Here is a 23,663-nt window from a genome sequence, read left to right as displayed (position 1 = left end):
CCCTGTGTATGCAGTTTTACTGGACCACACACACCACACCGCTTTAAAATGGGCTGTGACTATGTTTGGGTTAAGTTTGGGAATGTCTGATCCAGATGAATATTAATTCTCAAGAAGAGGAGGAGGGGAAAAAAGCCTTAAAGCTGCAGCACCTTTTTTTTCCCTCCAGGTAAGGAGAAGGGGTGGACCGGTGGAGGGGAGAAGAAGGGAGCGCTGACACTTTTGTATTGGCTGACAGCGGGAGGTGAGGTGGAGGTGGTGGTGTTGGTGGAGGAAGGTGTGTGTGGGGTACTTACCTTTTACCTGGGAAAAGGAGTGCCACTCACTGTGTCATCGTCCGACTCGAAATCAGGATCGACTTCTCCTTCCTGCTGCAGACCGGAGAAACGCACAGGAGTGTGAACTGGTGGAACCCGAGCGAGCGAGCGAGTGCAGCAGCGGCTCCGAGCATGGAGCCTATCACGGCCTGGAGCGAGCAGAGAGTCAGCGAGTGGCTCCAAGGTGAGGTGACAACGTTTATCTGCCACGACACACACACACGCACGCACACACGCAAGAAGAAGCGACTCTGGCTCGGACGCTACAGTCACAAACAGAACAGAAGCGCCACATTAAATCCTGTTGGAAGAGAAAGGTGAAGGTGGAATGAGGAAGTGGCCTGAACTGAGGGAGAGAAGCCACAACAGTGTGTGTGTGTGTGCGCGCGTGCTGTTCACAAAACAAACTAAACTGTGAGCGTTCTACTTATCGACCTGTTGTTGTTACTATATATACGCATGTATATTCTACTTAGATCATTTACAGATTATTCTGATTTATTAATAATTTTAAAAAAGTACACGGATGTATATGAGCACAAATAATGTTATTATACTATTACACTTTTGGTGAGTAGTAGTTAATGTGAGAATGCGTATATTCATATATGTATGTTGTGCATTAACTGTGTAATTACTAATGACGGTACATATTAGTAAAACAACCCATAAATGACAGTGACATCAGTATTTTACGCATTATACTGTAAATTTCGTGCAGAAATATCTGTTTATACTGTGAAATATATTAAAATATCAGTTTACTGAAATTTAAATTAAATCTCTACTTTATATTTCACTGGTTTTTTAACAAATGTTTACTTTAAAACGACTGACTACTAATGAATTGACATATTTGTATGTTAGAGGAACACAAATGACAACATTTAAATAAGAGTAACATAAAAATATGAATTATACTGACAAGAATCACTTACATGCAGTGCATGGATACTTTCCTGCACTTTTATATTGTGGAATATATATATAAATATTGTTACAGTAAATGTGAGCTACATATTTGAGTCGTTTTTATGATACAAAGTAGCAAACAGTATATGAAATTGAGTTTTTCTGTAGAGCATTTAAACATCTATTGTATATCAATACATGACACTGATGTTGATTGAATTATGTTGTGAAAAAAAACATTTGAAATGGAGTATTACTATTATTAATATTTTTATTAAAATTCTTCTTTATTTGTAAATCACAAGACGGCATTTCAAACCTTTTTCTGATTTTATTTTGAAGTGATTTACAAAATGATTCTAAAACTATAAACTAAAACGTCCTATAGTTTATAGCTTATGACTACAAGTAAATGTATTCATAACGTCAGCATTGCTCACCTTATACCTCTGTTATGCCTGATGCTCACGCTGCATGTCTCTGCCTGTCATGTATGTGTTTTGATGCATGTGCTTGTGAACTGTGGCCAGGTCTGGATGCACCTGTGCATCAGTATCCAGTCACAGAGTGGCACTTGTCAGGTGTGGACCTGCTCCAGTTGAGCTCTCGGGACCTTGAAAAGCTTGGAGTTTATAAGATCGGACACCAGGAGCTCATACTGGAGGCTGTGGAGAAACTCTGCTCCCTGGTGAGTGAGGAAGCTGGTTTGTTTGTGTGTGTGTGTGTGTGTGTATGTGTATATATATATATATATATATATATATATACATGGTCTTGTGTGTTTGGTCTGATACGCACGCACAGATATATATTTCCCTACCGCTTTGAGATCCTGCTCTTGTTTGCTGTTGGACAAACAAAAGTCTAGAGCTGTAACTCTGTCGATTATTTTCTCGATTAATCGTTTGGTCCATAAAATATCAGAAAACCTTAAAAAATGTTGAGCGGTGTTCGTCAAACCTGGAAATGATGTTCTCAAATGTCTTGTTTTGTCCACAAACCAAAACGATTCACTTTTAATGACTTCTTTGTTATCCAGAAGCTTTAACAACCGCAAATCTTGTTTTAACCGATTATCAAAATAGTTGTCGATTAATTTAGTAAGCGATTAATAATCGATTGTTTCAGCTCTACAAAAGTCCTGCTTCACTGAAACACAAAACCTTGCTTTATTTTGCCCTGTATTTTCATATCAAAGTCAGGCTGCAACTGCAACCAGAGCACATTTGGACCACCAAAGCTCCGTCGGGAATCTCTATCATGTTTTCCTTCACTTAATTAAATTCCCTCCCCTGTCATGTTCCTAGACGTAGTTCAAAGAACACTTAAATATACATGTAGGTGAGTGTGTGGGGGTCGTTTTGTGTTTCCAGAGGGGCCCTTGTTTTGTTGGAAGGACTAATTAAGCTGGGCGGTGGTGGTGTAACGGCATCAGACTAAAGCTCACATTCAAACAATGTTAATACCAAGTGGCAACCGGTTGTAATGTCACACATTAGAACCTGAACTCCGCGATCAGCACCGTGTTGAACGTGTCGGGACGTTCACAGACGATGCCAGCTGTCAGTCACGGTGGTGTCCCACTCATTTGTGCCGTGCGTTATCGTCCATTTTGTTCTAAATGGGAAGATAAATGACTAAATTTAACATCACGTTGTATTGAAGAAGACCTGAAAGCATTAAAACCTGGCTCCTGAAAAAGAAAAGACAACCAGGTTATTAAGTTGTCTGACGACAGAAAAAAAGTTTGTTTTCTTTAACTTATACCACAGTTTTGCTGCTGAACAAATTGAGTCGGTAAGGTAGGCCGTCACTGTTTGTCACACTTTTAGACTCACAATTGTGTCGTCCTGTTACATAATAAATAATCCACTAATACTTGGAAATAAGTATCTCATTAAACACTAGGATCGATTAGTATTTGAGTGTCCATTTTTTTGCTAATCCTTCAACAGTAACAGCTCTTAATGCACTTTGAAATGGTTTAATTCGATTCTCAGAACAGGCAAATGCACTAATGTAGAACGTACAAACGACTGTTTCTCTTCCTCCCTCGGTGGCTTTATGAGGCGCCGACACTGAGCTCATTCACAAATAAAAAATAAAAAAAAAACTACCATCAGGATCTCACATGAAACGGAACAAACACGTTCAAGTAGACGGTTACATAATTAACAAATGCAGCACTCAAAAGGCCATGAAAAATTCATGGACACTTGTTGACGGTGAATTGTTCTTGCTTGTCCACCGGTAACAATAAAGCCTAATGTGTCCAAACCTCTCGGCCACTGATGAGTGGTCACCATGAAAAAAGCCAGCTGGAAAAATGAACAAAACATGAGAATAGTTTATTACCTAGGTCTATAAAGTACCGTCTTTCCTCACTGACATTAGGCGCATTGACAAAATATACGATGGCACGATAAAGTTGGCAGGATAAGTCAAAACATTACCTCTCTTGTTTCTGACAACCATATAACAATGCAGCAAATGTCACTAGAATAGAAAAGTACCTCTGACAGTAGGTTTCTAGGTCCATTAACTGTGATACAGCACAAAAACAGAAACACTTAGTAAAATGTCACGCAATTATGTCATTCCTCAAAAAATCTCAGCAGAGGAAATTGCCTTGAATTCTGCAGACTGCTCTACATGATCTTAAATGACTGCATTTTGTGAGAAACCACACTGCTTTTCCCCATTAATGGTCCAGTGTGTAACAGGCCTTCTGGTACACATTGAACACACTACCCATAGAAATGTTTGTGTCTAAGTGTGTTGTTCTTTTGAAAGGAAAATAGTTTTTGTAGCCTTAATTTAACTTGTGTTAAAGGACAGAAGGAAGAGGACAGGAAGTCCTTTAACCGTCACAGATAGGTTACTCATCATGGAATTTCAAGACAGGAATGCTCCTTGGTGACTTTTACGTGTGCGTCCACTCTCCAGACGTATGGTATCGGAGGCGAGAACCTGCGCGGACGGACCGAGAAGCTGCGCGCCGTCGCCCACACCCTCCAGATGGGCATCCAGAGCCGCTGGCGCCAGAACAGCTACGATGGCCGCAGCGCCACCAAGCTGCCGGGTGGAGTCCTGAAGGTTGTAGTGGAGCTCATCACCTCTGCCAAAGGGCTCTTCTTTCTCCTTAACAGGTTTGTAAAGGGTGGTGGGGTGTTATGTAACTGTTCCATCTACAGCACTTGAAATCCTATTTTGTCCTGCTGTTATTTTTACTCACACATGTTCTCTGCAGGGTTATAAAATACGGCTGTAGTTTTTGTTCCTGTTGGTTTAACGTAAAAAAAGAAAAAGAAAAAAAAAAGGGATGGCTGTGGGGTTAAGCGTATACGCTGAGTGGTGTTTACGTACTCTTCCTTCTCCTGGTTCTAATGACCTGTGAAGTGAAAGGACTGAACGTCCCGCAGTGAGACCTCACAGGCCGCGCTCTGAACTAACGTGAAAAATAATCCCTTTCCTTCTAGGTATCAGTTCTTACAGCTAAGTGGACATGCCACCACCAAGGACATATTCAGCTACTGCAGAGAGCTCGGAGAAATCGTCCAAAAGGTCGGTCCACTCAAACAAACGTTTCAATGTCTGTCCATCACTTTCTTTTTTTTAAATCAAATGCCTGTATTTCACATTTTATAAAAGTGTGACGTGTTTAACTGAAGAGGAACCACACATGAATGCTTGTGTCGTGTCTCTGTAGCGTTATTGTCGCGCGCGCTACATTTCAGAAGAGGAACAACAACCCGTCGCTGTCCGTTTCATTTATAAATCGAAAACCCCTATAACGAAAGTAGGAAAACAGAAGCCATGTTCTGCGGTGAAGTCTGAGTAATCCATTCTTTATCTTTACATTCCTGGCATATTTGGAGGCGGCCGTGTGTGTGTGTGTTGAAGATGTTTCGGTTTACACGTCTGTCAGAGCTGGGGTTTGTTTGTGTGTGTGTGTGTGTGTGCGCGCGTAGCCCTTTGTGATACAAGGAAGTTTTGAAAGAAACAAAGAGGAGGAGGAGGAGGAGACGAGTTGCTTTTTTTATATCTGGATGAGTAGTGAAATGGGTTGGAAGTTCTCACAGGTAGCAGAGCAGACAGGCCTGGATATGTTGCGGTGCCTAGGGGAGGGAATGAGAGAGGGAGGGAGGGAGGGGGGTAAGACAGAAAGAGGGAGGAGTCTCAAAGAGATTTTCACTGTGGCAGTTTTAGATGACTTTTGACTCCTGGGGGAAGGTGTGTATCAAACTCTCAACAGAGAGCCACTGGCGGAGCAAGAGGTAGACTCTGTTGCCACTGCAGTAGTGATGTTAGCGATAAAAACGATAACACAGGTGAGGAAGACAAGAAGAAGAAGAGGGGTTTAATTAGAGAGGAGCAGTGAGAGGCGGCAGGCGGTGGAAGGAGGCTCAGGATTTAGTTTATATATAGCACGACCACAGCCTGCTCTGCTCTGGACACCTGCCCAGCATGACAGGTACAGTCTCCAGCGCCCTGATTGGATAACTCGCGACAAAATGATGCTGCTTTTGGACTATATTTGACCATTCAAAATGGCGTAAGTGAAACTATTCTTTTGATTATTCATTACAACACAATATCTTAATTCATATTTCCCTGGAAAATAACGTTTGACACGTTTTAAACTTCGTTTAAGTTTTACTGCTTTATGAGATTGTGGCTTGAACCAGGTTTTTTTCCAGTTACACAACAACTGCCATTCACAGGAGTAACACCAAGCCTTCAGGACTTTCGTGTCAGTTTCTGTGCTGGTTGTATAGGAACAGTAACATTACTCTCATTGTGGGCTTGTAGGAACAGTGGAAAAGGAAGGAAGGGAGTATAAATGTCAGAGAAAGATGTAACTTGTTGCCTTCATTTGGAGGTTTGTTTTTGCCACCATGATGCAAATCAGATTTGAGCCACATCTGATACATTGTTATGGAGATGGAGCCTTTAGTGGGTTACATGTAAGTTAAAACCTTCATTGCTTTTTGTTGGCAAACTCGCTCAGAGAGGTTTGATAATGGCTGGCTTTGTTTTCTCAATTCCTGTAATTTAACTTTAGGTGTGTTTTTAAATGCAGGTGTTTTTAGAAGTGACAAGTAAAAAGTAAATTTATTCCAACAGCATATTAGTCCAGTGAGTGGGAGGTCATGTGTCATACGATTTAGTTTCGGTTGTGCTGACCTGTCAAAATGGCATGAGTCCTTGAAGATTTTTTCACCTCACCTGTTGCCAAACTTCACCCATTGAACGCGTTCAGGGTTTGAATTACTGCATTGTGCTGAATTCCATTCACAAAACAGCAGGTAATGGATATGGTAGATAGGTAGATAGATAGTAGTGCTTGGGCCGATAACCGATGCCAATACATTAGTGCTCTCAGTGACAACGTGTTAATTTTGGCGATTCTTTTAAAGAATTTAACACATTAAAAAAACATATGTATGTATATATATATATATACATACACACATATACACACACACATACACACATATATATGCATATATACATATACATATACGTATACATACATATATATATATATAGATACATATATATATGTATATATATACATACACACAAACAAACATTTGCTTTACCCTGTGTCCAACTACAGAGGTTGTTGACAAAACACAGAGTCTGCAATCACGTCAACAGCATCACAGTTACATAAAAGCCCATGCAGAATTACACACTAGAGCCAATGTGACTGGCTGAAGTTGACTCCGGGGCTGATTTCACTGCCTCTTTGTGGCATGTGACGCGTTGCCAGGAGGGCCACGACTTCACTCTCGCGTCCTTTTTTGAAGGAAACGTGCTTTCACGTCATGTAACCTCACATACTTCACATCAAAGAATGGCCGCTTATCCCGTTTGTGTCCAAGTGTGTGTTGTGTGTCCGCTCGGCTCGAGGGCAATCTAAGTCATCAGTCAGCTGGTGTTGTTGGTGATTGCACACTGGAGTTGTCGGGTCTTCACAGTAGCACACGCTCAGTCTGCTTTGAAGGAGGACAGCAGTAAGCAAAGCTCAGCAGTGAGAGTGAGAGAGAGAGAGAGAGACATACGGAAGGAGAGAGGTCTGTGCTGTGAAATGTGAACTTGGATTTGAGAATATGATGAATTTGGACGCAGTGCGCCAAGGTATGTGAGATTAAATGGCATTACAAAAGGAGAAAGCAACAGCTTTTCTGTTACAAACTCAGACTTTGACACAACAACCTTCTGGTAAAAGTATAACTAAGAGATTTTAATGTTTAACCTTGACTTCTTTTTTCAAACTACATTCTCCTGAGCCAAGTCTATGACTGGTGTTAACAGTGAAGTTATTATGAAGTTATTAAGACAGCAACACATGACAGGGACACTTACCACCGAACAACGGGCTCACTGATTTTGGGCTGCTGTCAGATGACCAGATTAAATGTGCGAGGATGGGAAATTAATCAGAAATGAGAGAGACTGGCAAAACAACCATCAACTTTTGTCATGTTTTGGGGCTAAAAAAAAGAAAAAGAAAAAATAGAGCATGGGAGAATGGAGTGGAGGTTTAAAGGGAAAGGGCAGAAAATGAAGAGGAGGATTTGGATGGAAAGATGAGAAGCAGGTGTAAACGACATCTAACACAGACACAGTATGTCCTCCAGTCTTTTTATAGCACGTCTGTGACCTGGTGGCAAATAATCTACTGGTGAAGTAAACAAGTTCGCAAACCAGCAAACACGACGGTCCTTGATATTCTGTTTTTCATATGTTTATAGAGTTGGCGATAATTGTAAAAAAAGAAAGGAATCAAATCTGGATCACGTGGGCCTTTGATCACAGTCTGTGTTGTCACTGCATCTTGATCTCTTAGTTTCGGGGATTTTGTGTTTTCTACATGGCTGCATAAATTCTTGGTGTCTTTTTTTTTTTCCTCCAGAATGCAACACCCACATAATAGCTCGTCTTTGTCTCATAGACAACGATGGAGAGAATAGCTTTCAGGCACAGGGCTGAAGTTAGCTTCACAACACAACACAGACCTTTCTTTTAATCAAGTAAAGTAGATGCAGTGCAGCGGAACCAAATGAAGTTAATCATCTTTTACAGCCGTGGGTTACCATATTAATTCGGTTGATTTAGATTTATTCGATGTATAGCTTGCACTGGAACGTCCCACATTTGTCACACAGACCCTGAACAGGATTGTGGCTAACCTGAAGTCAAGGCTGCACTCGTCCTATTATTTCTATTGATTTTATAACGTGTTTTGTGTCCAGAGCTGTATTTCTCTAACAGCTCTCTGACTTTGGGTCTTTTGTTCCGCTTCAGTAGAGAATTGAAAATACAGGAACCGCACTAGGAACCGCACTGATAGATGAGACAATTTCTCTTTGTTTTCGAGTCAAGTTTTGTTAAATCAACGTCTTCGTGAGAGCAAAATGAATCTCCTCTCCCTCACATGTCTCTGCCTCAGAGTGTGAAACACTGTGACCTCAAAGGCATCATATGCTTGATAAATATACCATCCAGTGTGTGTGTGTATACACAGACAGAAAGCGACGGTGTGTGTGCAAGCACGCAGACACAGCACACCATTGTGTCTGTAAATCATACGCTGAAAATCGGCGACAAGTGTTGGTTTGTGCTCTGTTCCCACCACGCCCTCCTGACGTTACATCAGTTTCAAGGCAGAAGTGCACCTGTTGCCAACTTCACAAAAGGTGTCATTTCCTTTAAAGACGAAATGCAGAAACAGGTTGTCCAGCTGCACGAGGGCCTCACGTGACCTCCGAAAACACAGTGCCCGTCGCACGTCTGAGTCCTGGTGAGCTGCGGGATGTGGCGTGTGTTGGGAGGTGACAACAAACCTCAGCTACGATTAGCACAAGTGCCATTTACAATGTGGATGTAGCCAAGGGTTGTAATTCAGTTGAGCATTAACAGAAGTGACCTGCTTAACAGGAAGTGCTTGTTTTGTACATGACATAGTCCATGTTTTGGTTATGTTAATGTTCTAGGCTTTGACGTGGACTGCACGTTGCTGGCTAACCAAGCGGAGGAGGTCTACAAGTCTAAAAACTAGGAATTGATTTTTGACTGAATTTATTTAGGATGTAGGTTATGGCCCATTAAAGAAACAATCCTCATATTACCATTATGGATTTTAATTTTGTTAATTTTACAAGTCAAAATATCAATTTTGGGGATATATCTCGGTCCTTCCGCGTGTGATAGGAGAATTGATTCGCCAAGGCAAATATCGATTATTTTAATGAAAAAATGAAGGCACTCTAAAGTAAAAAATAATTCTTGCACTATATTGATTATCACAGAATCATCATATTGTGATATTATTGTGGACCATGTATCATATCGTGATTCCCACCCCTAGTTTTCCCACATTTTTACACTTTTATTTACAGCTCTGGTACAAATGTAAGTATTCTTTTATTGAAAAAATTGTTATATATATCTTTATTCTTATTAACACTGTTGGAAACTTTACCAGCTCGGACCCTCATGTCGAGGATAAAGCAGAATATCTTTAAGCGCGTACAGAAGATTGTGCTGTGCTGTCTCCAATACTCGGACTAACACCCAAAGGAAAACAAAGCAACACAGAAAAACAAACAGACAAAGTTGTAATGACCAGCAGTCTTGACAGAAACCTCTCAGAGTCGTTCCCCTCCCTGCGGCCTTGTGTCACAGCCTTTAATTAGCACAGGAATCCAAACGGCCTCACTGTTGATCCCTTGTTACACTGCACAAAGATTAGTTTCAGCCATGTTAAAATCAAGCATTTCAAATGACGTCATAGGCTGTAATGGTATGTTGCATTTACGCTATTCAACAATATTATATAACATATACCATCCTCCTTTTTAACCTTTCATCATCCTCCTTTCAAATGTCTCATAGTCTCAATCAACACCACCATTTCCACTTCATTTATTCTAATGTCAGGAGGACACTAGCATTCACATACTGTACATACAGAGTGTGTTAACGTGTGCTGTTGGGGGATTAGTGTGAATCCTTGGATTAGGTGGATTTGGGGCACCGTTAGATGTGTTAATCTGCTGCTGTGCCACTAATTTAGTCAAATACTTGCAGTGTTCTGTGTGTTTTATTCCTTTCTCCAAGAGCATTGGTCTGACAAAAGCCTGGTAAAACACCACGAGACGTCTGATACGTTAGCTTTTTTGGCCGAAATGTGTGGCCTTTCACTTCCAGACTCTGAAGAGTTTCCTGTCAGATTGCCCCAATCTCACAAATTAATACATACTGTAAACTGCTGCATTTTGGTAAAGATTTGTGAAACTGAAACTGAGTTTGTGTCACTCATCCTACAGAGCGCCACAGTCTATGAAAAGGAAAAGGACATCATCTCGGTGGTAAGTGTGTTAACCACTCTTATTGTGTATTTATTTAGTTTTCAAGACAGATTTTCATTCATGAATTATGACGTTTGTGTTTCTCCCACCAGTGCCGTCAGTTAGTGGCAGTGTGTGACCAGATCCTGAACTCCAACGCCGAATCACTTCTCAGCCACACTGCTCAGCTCGAGAGTGTCGACCTAGTGCCCGTGGCGCCTGGTGATCAGCTGGTAAACATCGCCGTCTTCCCTTTCTCTGCTCTCAAGCTACGAAAGCTTGAACTAATTAGAATGTTATTTCATGTGAAGCAAAGACGCTTTTAGCATTTAGCTTCGTATTACAAGAATAGTAGTTTCCCCTGAGTTGAGAAATATCTTCATTCTTTTCTTTGTTACATGCCCACCAGTGACAGTCCTGTTACCGTAGCTGTTAACAAAGATGGCGGACACCGTTTACATTCTGGGAATGAGGTCCCGCCCCCCTACGAGTGGGTCTAAAAAGTGGAATTAGCGGTACAGTTTCAAGCCTCGGACCAAGTGTCACTGGTGGGCACGTAACAAAAAAAAGAAATATGAAATTACCTATAAATAAACAATTTGATTACGTGTAAAAAGAAACAGGTGGCTAATCAACAGGGCAACAGCTAATAACTATTTGATCTTAACTTGTTTGTCATTTAACTAGATAAGACTTAAATCCTCAACTGGGAGATTATGGTTTTGTTCTTTTTTTTAGGGTTCTGGATGAAAAAAACATCCATTTCATTAACATTATCCTAGGTTTTTGGGTAGATATGTTTTCTTTTATCAGCTCGCTCTTTGTTCTCTCTGACATTTTCCACCGCCATGGTCACAAAGACGTTTCCATCATCATTTGCGTCCACTCATTACTTCTTTCATCCAATTCAAGGTTCTCACTGAATCCACTGTTCTTTTTACCAGGGTAGAAAAAAACAAAACATTCTCTCACATCCATTTGTTCAAAAGAACTTTTTTTTTTGTCCTTCCTCTTATGCTCTCCTAATGACTTCTCCTTCCGTAGGTACACTGAGTACAGCAATTACAGCACTCCTTCTCGTCTGTTTTCTTGTATCCTTTCATTTTTCCATTTCTAAAGAGCATTTTCCTCCAGTGCATTTGTGCAGCTACCTTCCTCTTTGAGCGCTGAAACCACGACGTAAAACTCTGACTCGCCGTTTCTTATTGACCTTCCCAATCCTCTTCAGTGTGTATAAATATGGATGTTTTTAGCACCACTTCATCGCCACTAATGGTGTACATCACCATGAATTTCATTATTTTTCTTTTCCGTGGATGCACAATTGCCTATAATATACATGTACATATATAATATTCGTGTTGCTGCAGGCTTGTAAAAGGAGTGCAGTTTAACAAAACCCTCAGGAGTTACTTACTAGTAGAAGAAAAACCTGATTATCCTCAATTGACAGAGAGCAATTGATTGGTGTCCATCACCGATAATGAGGTCTGCCCTCCAAAAGATTGAGCACAGATTTAACTAAAGACAGGAAGGGAAAAGAGAGGCAGTAAAGAGTGAAAAACGTGATGCATAATTCATGACGAAGATGTAAATGTGCATTTAAAGGCTAGTCACAAAGGAGAGAGTGGAGATAAAGAGAAGAGATGCACTGTTATGGCCTCCCTTAAACAATATAAGCACGGCACGACCGAACAGAGAAGTTTACCCAATGAATAATTTGTATTTTTGTTACCAAACTCGTCATTTCAAAAACAAAGTGTAGATCATACAAACTAAACCCGGTAATAGGACTGTCGAGACTAAACCAACCAACCAACTTGAATTGTGAAGTGATGACAACTGAGGAGGAAGCCAACTTTTTACGTCATTTACAGTTCAAAAAAATGCAGCAGACATTAAATCAAATCAATGGTTTATCACACAGCTGAACTTTGTAGTGTCATTATTGTTAACTACACTGTCAACGATAATATCATGTTAACACATACAACAATAGTGTAAGTTCATATCATTAAATGTATATGCAAGACAACATAAGGAAGTGAAAGTGTGGTCATTACCACTAAAGGCATCACATCCACTTTGACTCATGCAAGACAATGGAATTCCATGACATTTTAAAGGCTCATTTTGGCATAGATTTTTTTTCAGTTCTTGAATTTCAAAGATTAAATCCCTGCATGATTCTGTTCTCACGTGATATTGATTATGTGATTATCAGGCCTGATCTGGGCTCATCAACCATCAGTTAGGGCACGCTGATGGCTAATTACATGCTGAATCTTGAATACATCAGGAGGGAGCAATGTACATTCTAAATGTCAAAGATCCTATTATATGCAGATGTGGAATGTATATAAAGTCATAACACAATCTCTCTCTCTCTGTTTCTCTGTAAATCAGGGGATTGAAATAGCGTCGACTGGCTCCAGTAACCACTACGTGACGGGAACTGCTGCCGAGGTCAGACTCTCTCATTTAGCTTTCTTCCTTCACTGTTGACTCACAGGCCACAGAGTGAACCATCGCTGCCATCGCAGTGCTTTTAAACAACCGTCTGAAAGGGCGGCAGCAGCAGCATGACTCAGTCCTCTGCTCCTCTTGAACTCTTACATCAGAACTACTAGAAACTACCGTTTGTCTTTTTGCAAAGTGCCATTGTTACAAATCTGCATCTCTTTGGGTCAGAACCGTCACTTATTTCGACACGATTACTGGGCTATGACTGATCAGACATTGACTTATCTCTCTGGAAGACACTATATAATGGCTGTAGGTGAAAATGCTGTTCTGAGATCATATTAAGGAGCGATATCACTTCTAATGGATTTAGATGTAACTGGGTAAGCACTGATGACCAACCACTGATCCATAGATGTTTTAAGTGTCTTTTTTCTTTTTTGTTTTATTTTAAGAAGGTAAATCAATGCAATGGGGCCTTTGTCTGCTATGACTTCTGCTGTGCAGTTAAAATGATATCATGAGCTCTCACAGGCAGAAATCCAGTACTTTTGTGTGACATGTTATTTTTAGTTTTTTTTTTACCGTCTTGAAATTGAAACCAATCTGAGCTCTTGTGCTGTAAATAACCTGTGGCGCCTTATTCCAAATGGTTCAGACAACATGTGAACAATCAGTGGTTGAAACATCTTGTTCAGCCAGTATTTATAAGCATCTATTAGTTCATTAGTGTATTCATCATTTATGAACGTATTTGTTGTTGCTGAGGGCTGGAGTCATGTAGCTACTGTATGTAGGACCAAGATTTTAAAAAGGTCAAAAGTAAGGAAATCGCCTTTTATGTTGATATTGTTCATTTTAGTTTAACTTGAAATACATACATGCTTCTTTGGGGAGAATTAAACCATCCTGCTTTTTCTGGGAAAGACACAGACCTCTCAAACCGTGGGGCTTGTAAAATAAATGAGTGATAGGAGGATGGAAAGTAACTATATAAGGAGGGCTTGTAAAGGAGGTAAGGGAGGTTTTTCAGTGTCTGAGAAAGAGGGAGTCAGATGTTGCTTTTCCATGACGTCAACATTAAAAGTACCCTGATCTCTCCTGCTCCTGCATCACCATGTTCTTGAGTAAGAAACACAACCACTGCCAACACACTTTGTACCACCACACACACACACACACACAGAAACCATCTGTATAATTATGATGTCAGCCCATTCTCACTGTTTCTCACGTCATAAATATAAATATCCTTAATTTAACCAGGTAAGAAAAGTCTCAATGAGATTAAAATCTCTTTTTCAAGAGAACAGACAATACAGAAAACGTCCACAACACGACACAAGCAAACCGCTCACTAATTAGATCTTCAATTAGAGCGGCTACATCCATCAAGAGACTGCTTTTCCTGTCATTTAGAATTTAAATTTAAATTCACCCAGGGTGATCAGTTCAGACATTATCAAGTCCTTTTGTAAGTCGTTCCAGGATGACAGGCGGCGTTCTTACTCTCAGAAGGTTAATAATAATAATAGTAATAATGCATTTTATAAGTGCCTTTTTGACCTTCAAGGACACATTACAAAAGGGGGAGCGGTCCAAGAATGCATTTATACATAAAAGTTAACCCGTTAACAGCGTTCTGATGTTTGGCAAACACAATACAGCGATGAATGTGATTTCTAGAACGGTGATGAAACAGAGGGCACAGTGATTTACAGTATTTACAGCTTTTTGAGGGATTGATTAGTTGTGTTCATGTAAAGTAAATCAGCATAATGGCTCCTGTGCCAAAGGCCCTTTTTATCAGGTCCATGGTGGCATTAGGAATGGACAAAAATGTAATATAATTACATTTAGAAAAATAGAGTTATTATTACCCATTTGGAGAATATAATTGTTTTGTGTGTATTTTTCAGCTTTCAGATGACGTCTTTGTGAAGATCTTGGCTGGGGATGAGGTGATTCAAGTCAACGACCAGATAGTGGTGAGTGATGCACCTTGTGGGTTATTACATTTGCGCATTTACTGGAAACTGTCTCAGCTACAAAGTGACCTACACAAAGGTTTGCCCCACGGTGCAGTAATGACCTGTGTCGCTGTATCAGGTGGGCTGGAGCAAAGCAAACCTTGTGAAGAAGCTGCGGGAGAATCCTAATGGAGTGACTCTGGTCCTGAAGAAGATCCCAGGCTCAGTGCGGCGCAAAAACCCTGTCCTGCAGGTCTCCTCTGTTCAGGTTAGCAATCCTTGATGTCCTTCTTGCCCTTTAAAGTTTCAAAAAAGAGAGAGTTGAGGTTCATACTGTTAAGGAACTTTTTTTTAATAAAAGTCAGGAGAAGAACAGTGGAATTATCACGGTTAGGTTAGCTCAGTATTTGATAAGCAAATATTTATCTGGATGTAAAGAAAACCAGGGGCCACATAGATTTGGATAAAGGTGTATAACATTTGTGATTACATCATTTACATGTTACAAGCACAAAAAAAAAAACACACTGAATATCATTATTCCAGATTATTCTTCACAGAAACTGAACATGTTTCTTACTCGTTAGCTCCTGTGCATCACAAGCCTGTGTTTCCTTTTTAATTATTTGTGAAGCCATAAAGAGGAAACCCCCCCCCAAGTCAATAATTTTATTGCTGAATACATACAGATTTAATTGTCTGTGTCTCAGTTCAGGATAATTACATCCAAGGGTGAAACATCAAAATCACGTGTGCACAGACTGGACTCACAGCATAGTTCATGTCTTGGGGAAGCTTCACTTTGACATCACATGGGAACCGTTTCCATAAACACTCGCTGCAGTCACTATGCCAACTGTTTGTCTGTCTTTGTGCTACAAACTGAATCACACTCTGCACACACACACTTAGCATTTCACACCCCCCTCGTGACCATTACCATGCTAATCTCAGATCTAACTGGTGGAGCAGAGTGTGAGGAAACATTAGATGTGAATCAGCTGAGTGTATCATCTCTTTACTTCTCTCACAAGATGCCCTGTGTGCCCGCATGTGTGTGTGTGTGTGTGTTGTTGTTGTTGACGACGACTCGTCCCCTGAGCCACAGAGTGCACGGATGGAGACCAGGAGAAGGCACCGCCACGATGGACGGGACATCCGCCTACATTCTCCCATACACTGGCTCATGAGTGCGCACATGTGCACAGACTTGTGGTCACGCTGACTTTGTTTGTTTGTTTGTTTCAGGAAGAGGAAGAAGGAGAAAGATCAGGGGAGGAGGAGGAGGAGGAGAATCCAAGGCACTCCATATTTGAGAGAGTAGCAGCTTCTGTCAGGTCTTTGTCTTTTAGGTGAGATTTCCTTTAATTATTACCTGTTCCACTTAATTAATCAAGGTCAATTTGGCCGTTGTAGGCAACGGTGGATTTTAATAATCAGTGCGATAAAGTTTCTTAATACTAATTCACTTAAGCGGAAGTAATCACCCGAGTATCGAACTGTGTAAAATTAAATAAACAGCGATTCATGATTACAGGTAATTATTGATTTCCTGTGAATAACTCTCAAGCTCAAACTGTTTTAATTTATTTGATTCAGTTATGAATCATTACATCTTCGGGTTAAACATTGAATCGACTCAATTGAATAATTTAAGGAGCGTGCGCCTGAGCCTTTGTTTCAAAAGAATCCCCAGCTTCCCTGTTGCTTAGTAAATTTGCTTTTATTATTATGAGAGTACTAATCTTCCTCGCTTGTCTAAATCAAGAGACTGCACAGAGAGTGATGACTCAGCATTGCTGTACAAAAGGTGTGTCAAAATGAAAAGGTACCTTGGAGGATTTTTGGACCTACAAATACAGTAGTGCTAATGAGCTATGTTTGAGTAGGTCTCTCATGCACCTATGCAACTATAAGAGATATAGTGTTTTAATTCCTCAAACAAGCAGGAAGGAAGGAAGCAGCCAGGGCCCAAGTTTGGTTCAATAATTTACCAGATTTACACAATCATTGGGCCTGAAACCATAGGAACAAACCCCTGTGGATTTTAATCTGGCAGCAGCAGGTTAGGTTTGCGATGAGGTCACACTACAAAATGCCTTAAATTCCAGCAGGCACACCCGCTGCCCACGTCTGACAGGAAATGAATAAATAAAAAGGAGGTTTGGAGTGTTGAAGAAAGAGATAGGGGCTATAGAGAGGCAGAAGGAGTTAGTGTTAAGTGATGGAGAGCAGACATGCTCCGATAAATGGAGGGAGTAGGCGGGGATGGTGGGGTTAGGTTTGTAAATTATCCCGTCATGTCCTGATACACCACATCAGATGGTTACATTCTTCTCCAGAGTTTTTTTTTTTTCTCTCCAGTCAGTCATTTTGTTTTCCCGTCACAGGAAAGCCATCCACGGGCCAGAGGTACAACAGCCTCCTATGGGACAGGAGGACTCTGAGTTACCCTTTGACAAGGAGCTGGAGGGGAACCTGAGTCTTTCTTCATCTCAGAACCAACAAGAGAGTTTGTCACCACTGTCAGCCTCAGGTAAACAACATGCTGCAGAGGAAACCACCACAGCACCGTGTGTGTGTGCAACTGTATGTCAACATCTCTTCAATAACATCATGCAGGACACCCTAGAGCACCTACTGGCCATAAACTGCTATAGCACACGAATATCACTCAATACAAATACGAATCAGTAAATTCACAACTCACGTTCTTTTACAGTCGCAGTAGGAAAACTCATGTGTTACAGCAGGGGTGTCAAAGTCAAATGATCTGGGGGCCAATGAGTGTCTAGTGTGGTCAAGAAGGGGCCGGCCTAGAGAACAAAAAGTGGGGAAAAAACAACTGTTGAAAATACTATGTATGATGCAAAATTAATATCAAAAACAGAGACATTTATATACGTAAATGATACTGTGGACAGCTGTAATTAAAACACCAAACTAGGACTGCACACAGACATGAGGCCGACTTCCTGTTGAGTTGAGGCCGTTTCGTCCCTGCCATTTGTGGCTTGGGCCCCAACATGCTTATTTACATATGTAATTGAATGTTGTATGTGACACATTTAATAATGTAACAATTATAACCGAATGTCTTATTATTACTATTATAAAAACATTGCTAGCAAACATATATTATTTTATATTCTATCACCTCGCTGGCAGCTGTGCCTCAGCTACATACTGTGGTCGTGGGCCATGTTTTACACACCTGTGTGTTACAGTTTTCACTCATATGATCAAAACAACCTCCCAGAAACATGAAGGAGATTATTATTTTAAATCAAACTGAAAGGTAACTTTTTAAATTGCAAATATGATAATTTAAGTGGAGCAGTGGTCAGTGAGGATCTCAAACTAAAACTAACAACTAAAATAATGTTTTTCATTTTTTTAAGTTTTATTTTTTTTACAGTGAATTACGACGAAACCAACCTCAGTTCACAGGACAGTACAGTATAGATCAGAAGTGCACAGCAGTGAGGTATAGACACAAATATGCACATATGGTTTTGATGAAAAGTATAGATATGACGTTATATACAAGATTAAGTAGATGAAAAACAGGTTGATATGACTATAAATGTGGCAAGAGTTATACCCTTTCATAAGTTTCCATTATAAACTACAGTATAATCATGTCTTAACTTCTACATCAGTAAATCTGCGATCGACCTCTGTGAACGCACACTTACCAGGAATAAGTTGCACGTGACTTCGCCAAGCCGCGTCCTCTCGCCCCGGTTTGAAGTCCGTGAAACGGTTTAAGTCAGGGTTAACTTAGCAGCAAAGGTTAACGGCCGCGTTCTCCCATCTTAATTCGACTTCGGTGCGACATAAAAACCAGAGAAACAGACAGAAGTGACGTTAAATCGCCCGGAACAAACAAAACAAACCAACACACACGGAGAGGCAGACATGGCCAATCAAACACAGGTGAAACACATCAGGGCGGGGCCTCAATCAACTGGGAAGACAGGACAGGAAGTCAAGTTAAACAAGGTACACACAGGGGAAAACTTCAAAATAAAACAGGAAGCAAAAGACGGAACTAAAAATTCAACGTAAAGAAAACAACAAAAAGTCCCAAATAAATGTACAATGGAAAATCCAATGTACATATGAAAAATATGATAAAATAATTTTAAACTATGTAAAGAAGAAAATCCACAGCATGTAAACATAATAACACACTGTAAATTTTTATTATTATGAGGCAAGTATAAGTCTTATTTGATGATGGTCTGCATTTAGAAATGAGTTAGATTTTCATAGACTGTTGGGTGCTGTATATGTGGGTCAGACTGGTGACACAAATTCAGTCTTGAATTACAAATGTGTGTTAAATCGAAGCCTCGTTTCTGTCAACACACAAATGTTCTCAGGTGACTTTGAGAGTCTGGACATCTCGAGGCTCTCGCCGAGACGCAGGAGTCCCTCGCCCATTTCCTTCGGGCCGTTCAGAAGTCCTTCACCCCGCAGAGCCAATCACGAAAGAGCGAGCGTCAGTTCCTGTCCTGAAATGGTGGGACACACGGTGAGAGGACTAATGAATGATGGTCTCAGTGATAATGGGGAATGGAGGTTTTATTAAACTGCATCTGAAACAATAAAAGACCTCGGATTGTCTTTTTCAGGGAAATAAAGAGACTAAGAAGAGCTCTACAAAAGGTAATGTTGTTATTTTTCATATTTATGTCCAGGTTCAGATAACGGTGTGTCGAGGGTCTTTCTGTGTGTGTGTATGTGTGTACATGTTCTCTTGTGTGTGTTCTCTGTAAGTATAAAAAACAAAAATTAAATTAGCTGTAAGTGTTTGTTTGTCTCTGTAATGCAGGCGTCAACCTCAGCATTATACCATTGTTAAATATTACTAGGTTTTAGTTCCAGCATATGATTTTACCACCACAGATGCTGTGGCAATCTATGGAAATTAGATTTGTGCCAATATTTTCAAGCAGAAGCAACTTATTGTTGCTTTGCTTCATGAAAAGTGTTGTTTGTTTGTGTTCTTCCTAAAATAAAAAAGGGCCAAGTGAAAGCAAAGGAATATTTTGTGTAGTGTAGTGCGCTATACTTATTAAATGTATTTAAATTATTTATTTCACGAGGATAATATATTCTATTGAGATTGTAATTTCTTTTTTCCCCGAAGAGCAACAAAGAAAAGTCATCCAAATTACAATAAGACAATAGTTTGAGAGTCAGGTAACTACAGAAACCTAAAAGCAGTGACAGACCAGTGATCCGTTATAAAGAATTAAGCACTTGTATCGAAACTAAGACCTCATACCTGACTTTGCCACCACATTTCATTCTCTCACAGGAATGAACACGGCTTTGAGTCGGCGCCGCGTTTCCTGCCGTGAGCTCAGTCAGCCCGACTGTGACGGCTGGCTGTGGAAGAAGAGGAAGGAGAGCAACGTCTTCCTCACCCAGAAGTGGCAGCGCTTCTGGTTTGTCCTGAAGGCGCCGTCACTTTACTGGTACACCAGCCAACAGGTGGGCGCGCACATGACAGTGAAATCAATTATGACGTCAATATTTTTATTACAACTGAGTGTTGTATTTCCAGCACGTTTTAAAACGATATTTATAAAACAATGACACAGCGGTTTGTTATTACTTTAACCGTTCTCAGTCAGTCTAACTCAAATGTTGTTTTTCTCTGTGCAGGAAGAAAAGGCAGAGGGTTTTGTTGATATATCCAGCTACGCCATAGAGAGCGCCGGAGAGCACAAGAGAAAATAGTAAGGATTTTTAGAGAAGAAATACTTTGTATGATTAAAGGAATACTTCATCGATTAGCATTTAGCTTTGTATTACTAGAATAGGGGTAGTATTTTTGAAAAAGTGTGCTTCCCAACATCAGTTTCCTTCCTTCATTCTTTTCTTTGTTACGTGCCCACCAGTGACACTTGGTCCTGTTAGCGTAGCTGTTAGCAAAGATGGCAGACACTGTTTACATTCAGGGTGGGTCTAAAAAGTGCAGAATTAGCGTTGCAGTTTCAAGGCTCGGACCAAGTGTCACTGGTGGGCACGTACCAAAAAAAAAAGAAGCACAATTCTTCAAAAATACTACCCCTATTCTAGTAATACAAAGCTAACTGCTAATCAGTGAAGTATTCCTTTCATGTAATAGTTTCTCTCATGGTGCATTTTCTCGTCTTTTTACTGCTGTTAAAGAAAACGGTGTCTATATTTCATGAGTTTATGGAATTCCATTAATTTTAACACGGGGGAGGGAATGGAGAAGTGTTTTCTCTTTTGTGATTCTCGTGCGTTGACGTCACGTCACTGACGGCCTCTCGGTCTGCTCTCTCTCTCCGCCAGCGTGTTCAAAATGTGTCACCAGAGGTTCCACAACTTCTTCTTCGCTGCCGACAATGTCACTGAAATGAGCAAGTGAGTCCCGCCACTCTTTGTTTTTCCTGTCGTCCGGGGCGCAACAAGCAGTGAACTCATTCAAGACTGTGTTGCTCTAATATAAAAGTTGTCATTCGTTTGTTTTCATGCAGACAGTGTAAGCACAGACGTTACATCACACTGTAACAGGTGTTGGCCTGCACTGCCTCCTACAGGTGGCTTTTTGTAACGCAGTTTTTAGTCATGACCATCTGATGTTGATATCTGAACATGTGTATATTAATTATATAATCAAGAGATATATTAGGTTTGTAGTTGATGCCAATAAAGCTTGTTATTTTAATTTCTAGGTGGATTAACTGTCTGATCACAGCCATACAGACACACAAAAAGCTCTGTAAAGGCCCCGACAGTGAGGAGGGTAAGTTCACCACATCACCAAAGAACTACTCTGAATATATCAATTTAAAAATGTTCAATTATGCAGACATAGTCTGTTATTGACAGTAATTATTATCAAAGATCTGTATTTTATCTTTGTTAAATAGTTTAAGGCAAGAGACCTGTGACAACACACAATGGGGAATACTTACTGTTGCTATGGTTACCTGCGTCGTAATCTGTGATTTTTGACACTTGCCAGGGAAAAAAAAAAAGAAAATCAGGAGGAGCTGAACGTTGCACATATTGACTGTTTGTATGCTGAAGTATAATAGCATTTTTGTTTATTTTATTTTAACACGCGTGCTCATGTGTCAACAGAGTGTTACAGTGAGACTGAATCCGAAAGTGAGAGTTCGCCTTCGCCCCGCAGAAGGAACAAGGTCAGTCGGACACGTGCGTAATCACACGTCTACATCGTTCACGGTGTCATTCAGACCCTAATGTGTTTATCATGGTCGTCTAGAAAGTGCAGTCCAACACTCTGCCACGCCCCAAGACAAAGACAACCAAGGTGTCTCCGCCAAGTCCTTCAACAGGGGGCAGCAAAGTAGCAGGTTTGTCCTCTCTTATTTGATTTTTCTTCTTCACTGATTCATTTCTGTTATTGGGTGGGGTTTTTTTGGAAAAAAGACAATTTTTTCTACTCAATGACATGTTGCTGTCATTTCTCCCGTCATTGTCGCACTCCTCCATCTGCGTCCCGTTCCTCGTGCGAAAGGCATGACAGAAGATGAGATGGGTAAGATGATCAACAACATAAAGGAAGGAGGAGTTTCTCTGATCGGCCAAGAGCAGCCGCTCACCCACGACCACTTTAGGAGGTCGTTCATCCGACGCAACAAGAACCCGGTCATAAACGAGAAGGTGCACACACTTCGGGTCCTGCAGAGCACTCTGAAGGTGAGGAGACAATCATTCATTTTATCAATATTTGGAGCTTTTTAATTCAAGAATATACAAATTCCATGCCAAATCCATGTAAATGAAAGCCCCCCGTTTTTCTCTGCAGGCAAAAGAAGCCGAGTTGCAGCAGATCAACAAGATCTTGGAGAACTCCGATCTGTCAGCCTTGACGTATCGTCAGTGGAAGGAGCACAACGAGGAACTAGTTCAAGAAATCGAGAAAGTGACTGCGCTCAAGGCCTCCAAAGGAGGAGACGACATAGCGGTGCAGGACATGCCTGCTGAGGAGGAGGTTGCCCTGGAAACTGTCGCTAAGGAAACAGCCGGCGCGGAGACAGAAGAAACATACAGACTGAGCCTGAGCGAAGGGGAGCAGTTAGTGGACGCAGAGGCGTCCGACGTTCTCCTGGAGATCCCAGCGAGCTCGCCGGCGTCCAGTCCAGCGTTCGAACTCTCTGTGGGATCTCTGCAGGAATCAATAAACAAGCAGCTGAGTGAGATGGTGGAGGGCGGAGAGCCCGCCGAGAACTACTTCTACATCTGACGCCAGCTGACTCCACGCTGCCACAATCACAGCAGAACAGACTCGTATCACCCTCTGACAGGATCACTTCAAAATCAACACGAAATCAAGTATCTCAGTGAAATTAGTGCGTGCACCAAATTTAAGCCCCGTTTACAACAGAGAACAATTTGCCTAGTGTCAATCTGAGTGAGCTCAATGTATATTTATATATATATGTTGTTCTATTCATTAAAAAGAAAAAGAAATCAAGTATAACTTTGAGAATTCAATGAGAATTTGTAATATAAATCATGCCTTCCTTTTGTAATGTGACATGTAAATACATGTGTTTATTGCCTTAATAAAAGGTACAGATCTGAAATATTTTGTCCCATGACAAAACGTGACCCTTCTCCTT

At 40.7% G+C, this 23,663-nt stretch overlaps 1 protein-coding gene and 1 long non-coding RNA gene across 2 annotated transcripts; one reads left to right on the top strand and one right to left on the bottom strand.

Moving 5' to 3' along the window:
- The first annotated feature begins 291 nt into the window (after positions 1–291).
- Positions 292–23,627, top strand: cnksr1 (connector enhancer of kinase suppressor of Ras 1). Its single transcript, XM_044047467.1, has 21 exons — positions 292–501; positions 1,760–1,917; positions 4,176–4,378; positions 4,709–4,793; positions 10,571–10,612; positions 10,705–10,824; positions 12,998–13,057; positions 14,974–15,042; positions 15,164–15,292; positions 16,273–16,376; positions 17,415–17,560; positions 19,413–19,564; positions 19,665–19,698; positions 20,354–20,529; positions 20,704–20,777; positions 21,361–21,432; positions 21,744–21,814; positions 22,156–22,217; positions 22,301–22,391; positions 22,556–22,737; positions 22,847–23,627. Exons 1-21 carry the CDS (start codon positions 450–452, stop codon positions 23,282–23,284), a joined length of 2,520 nt encoding a protein of 839 aa, XP_043903402.1. The 5' UTR covers positions 292–449; the 3' UTR covers positions 23,285–23,627.
- On the bottom strand, positions 15,259–19,034 carry LOC122782894. The gene is made up of 3 exons (XR_006361985.1): positions 18,723–19,034; positions 17,735–17,840; positions 15,259–15,320 (listed from the first exon to the last, which is right to left on the bottom strand). It is a non-coding gene; the product is annotated as an uncharacterized LOC122782894 (long non-coding RNA).
- Positions 23,628–23,663: the final 36 nt, after the last annotated feature.

Source organism: Solea senegalensis, linkage group LG16 (genome assembly GCF_019176455.1).
Source record: "Solea senegalensis isolate Sse05_10M linkage group LG16, IFAPA_SoseM_1, whole genome shotgun sequence".
In the NCBI taxonomy this organism is placed as follows: domain Eukaryota; kingdom Metazoa; phylum Chordata; class Actinopteri; order Pleuronectiformes; family Soleidae; genus Solea; species Solea senegalensis.
This window is presented reverse-complemented; position numbering and strand designations above follow the sequence as displayed.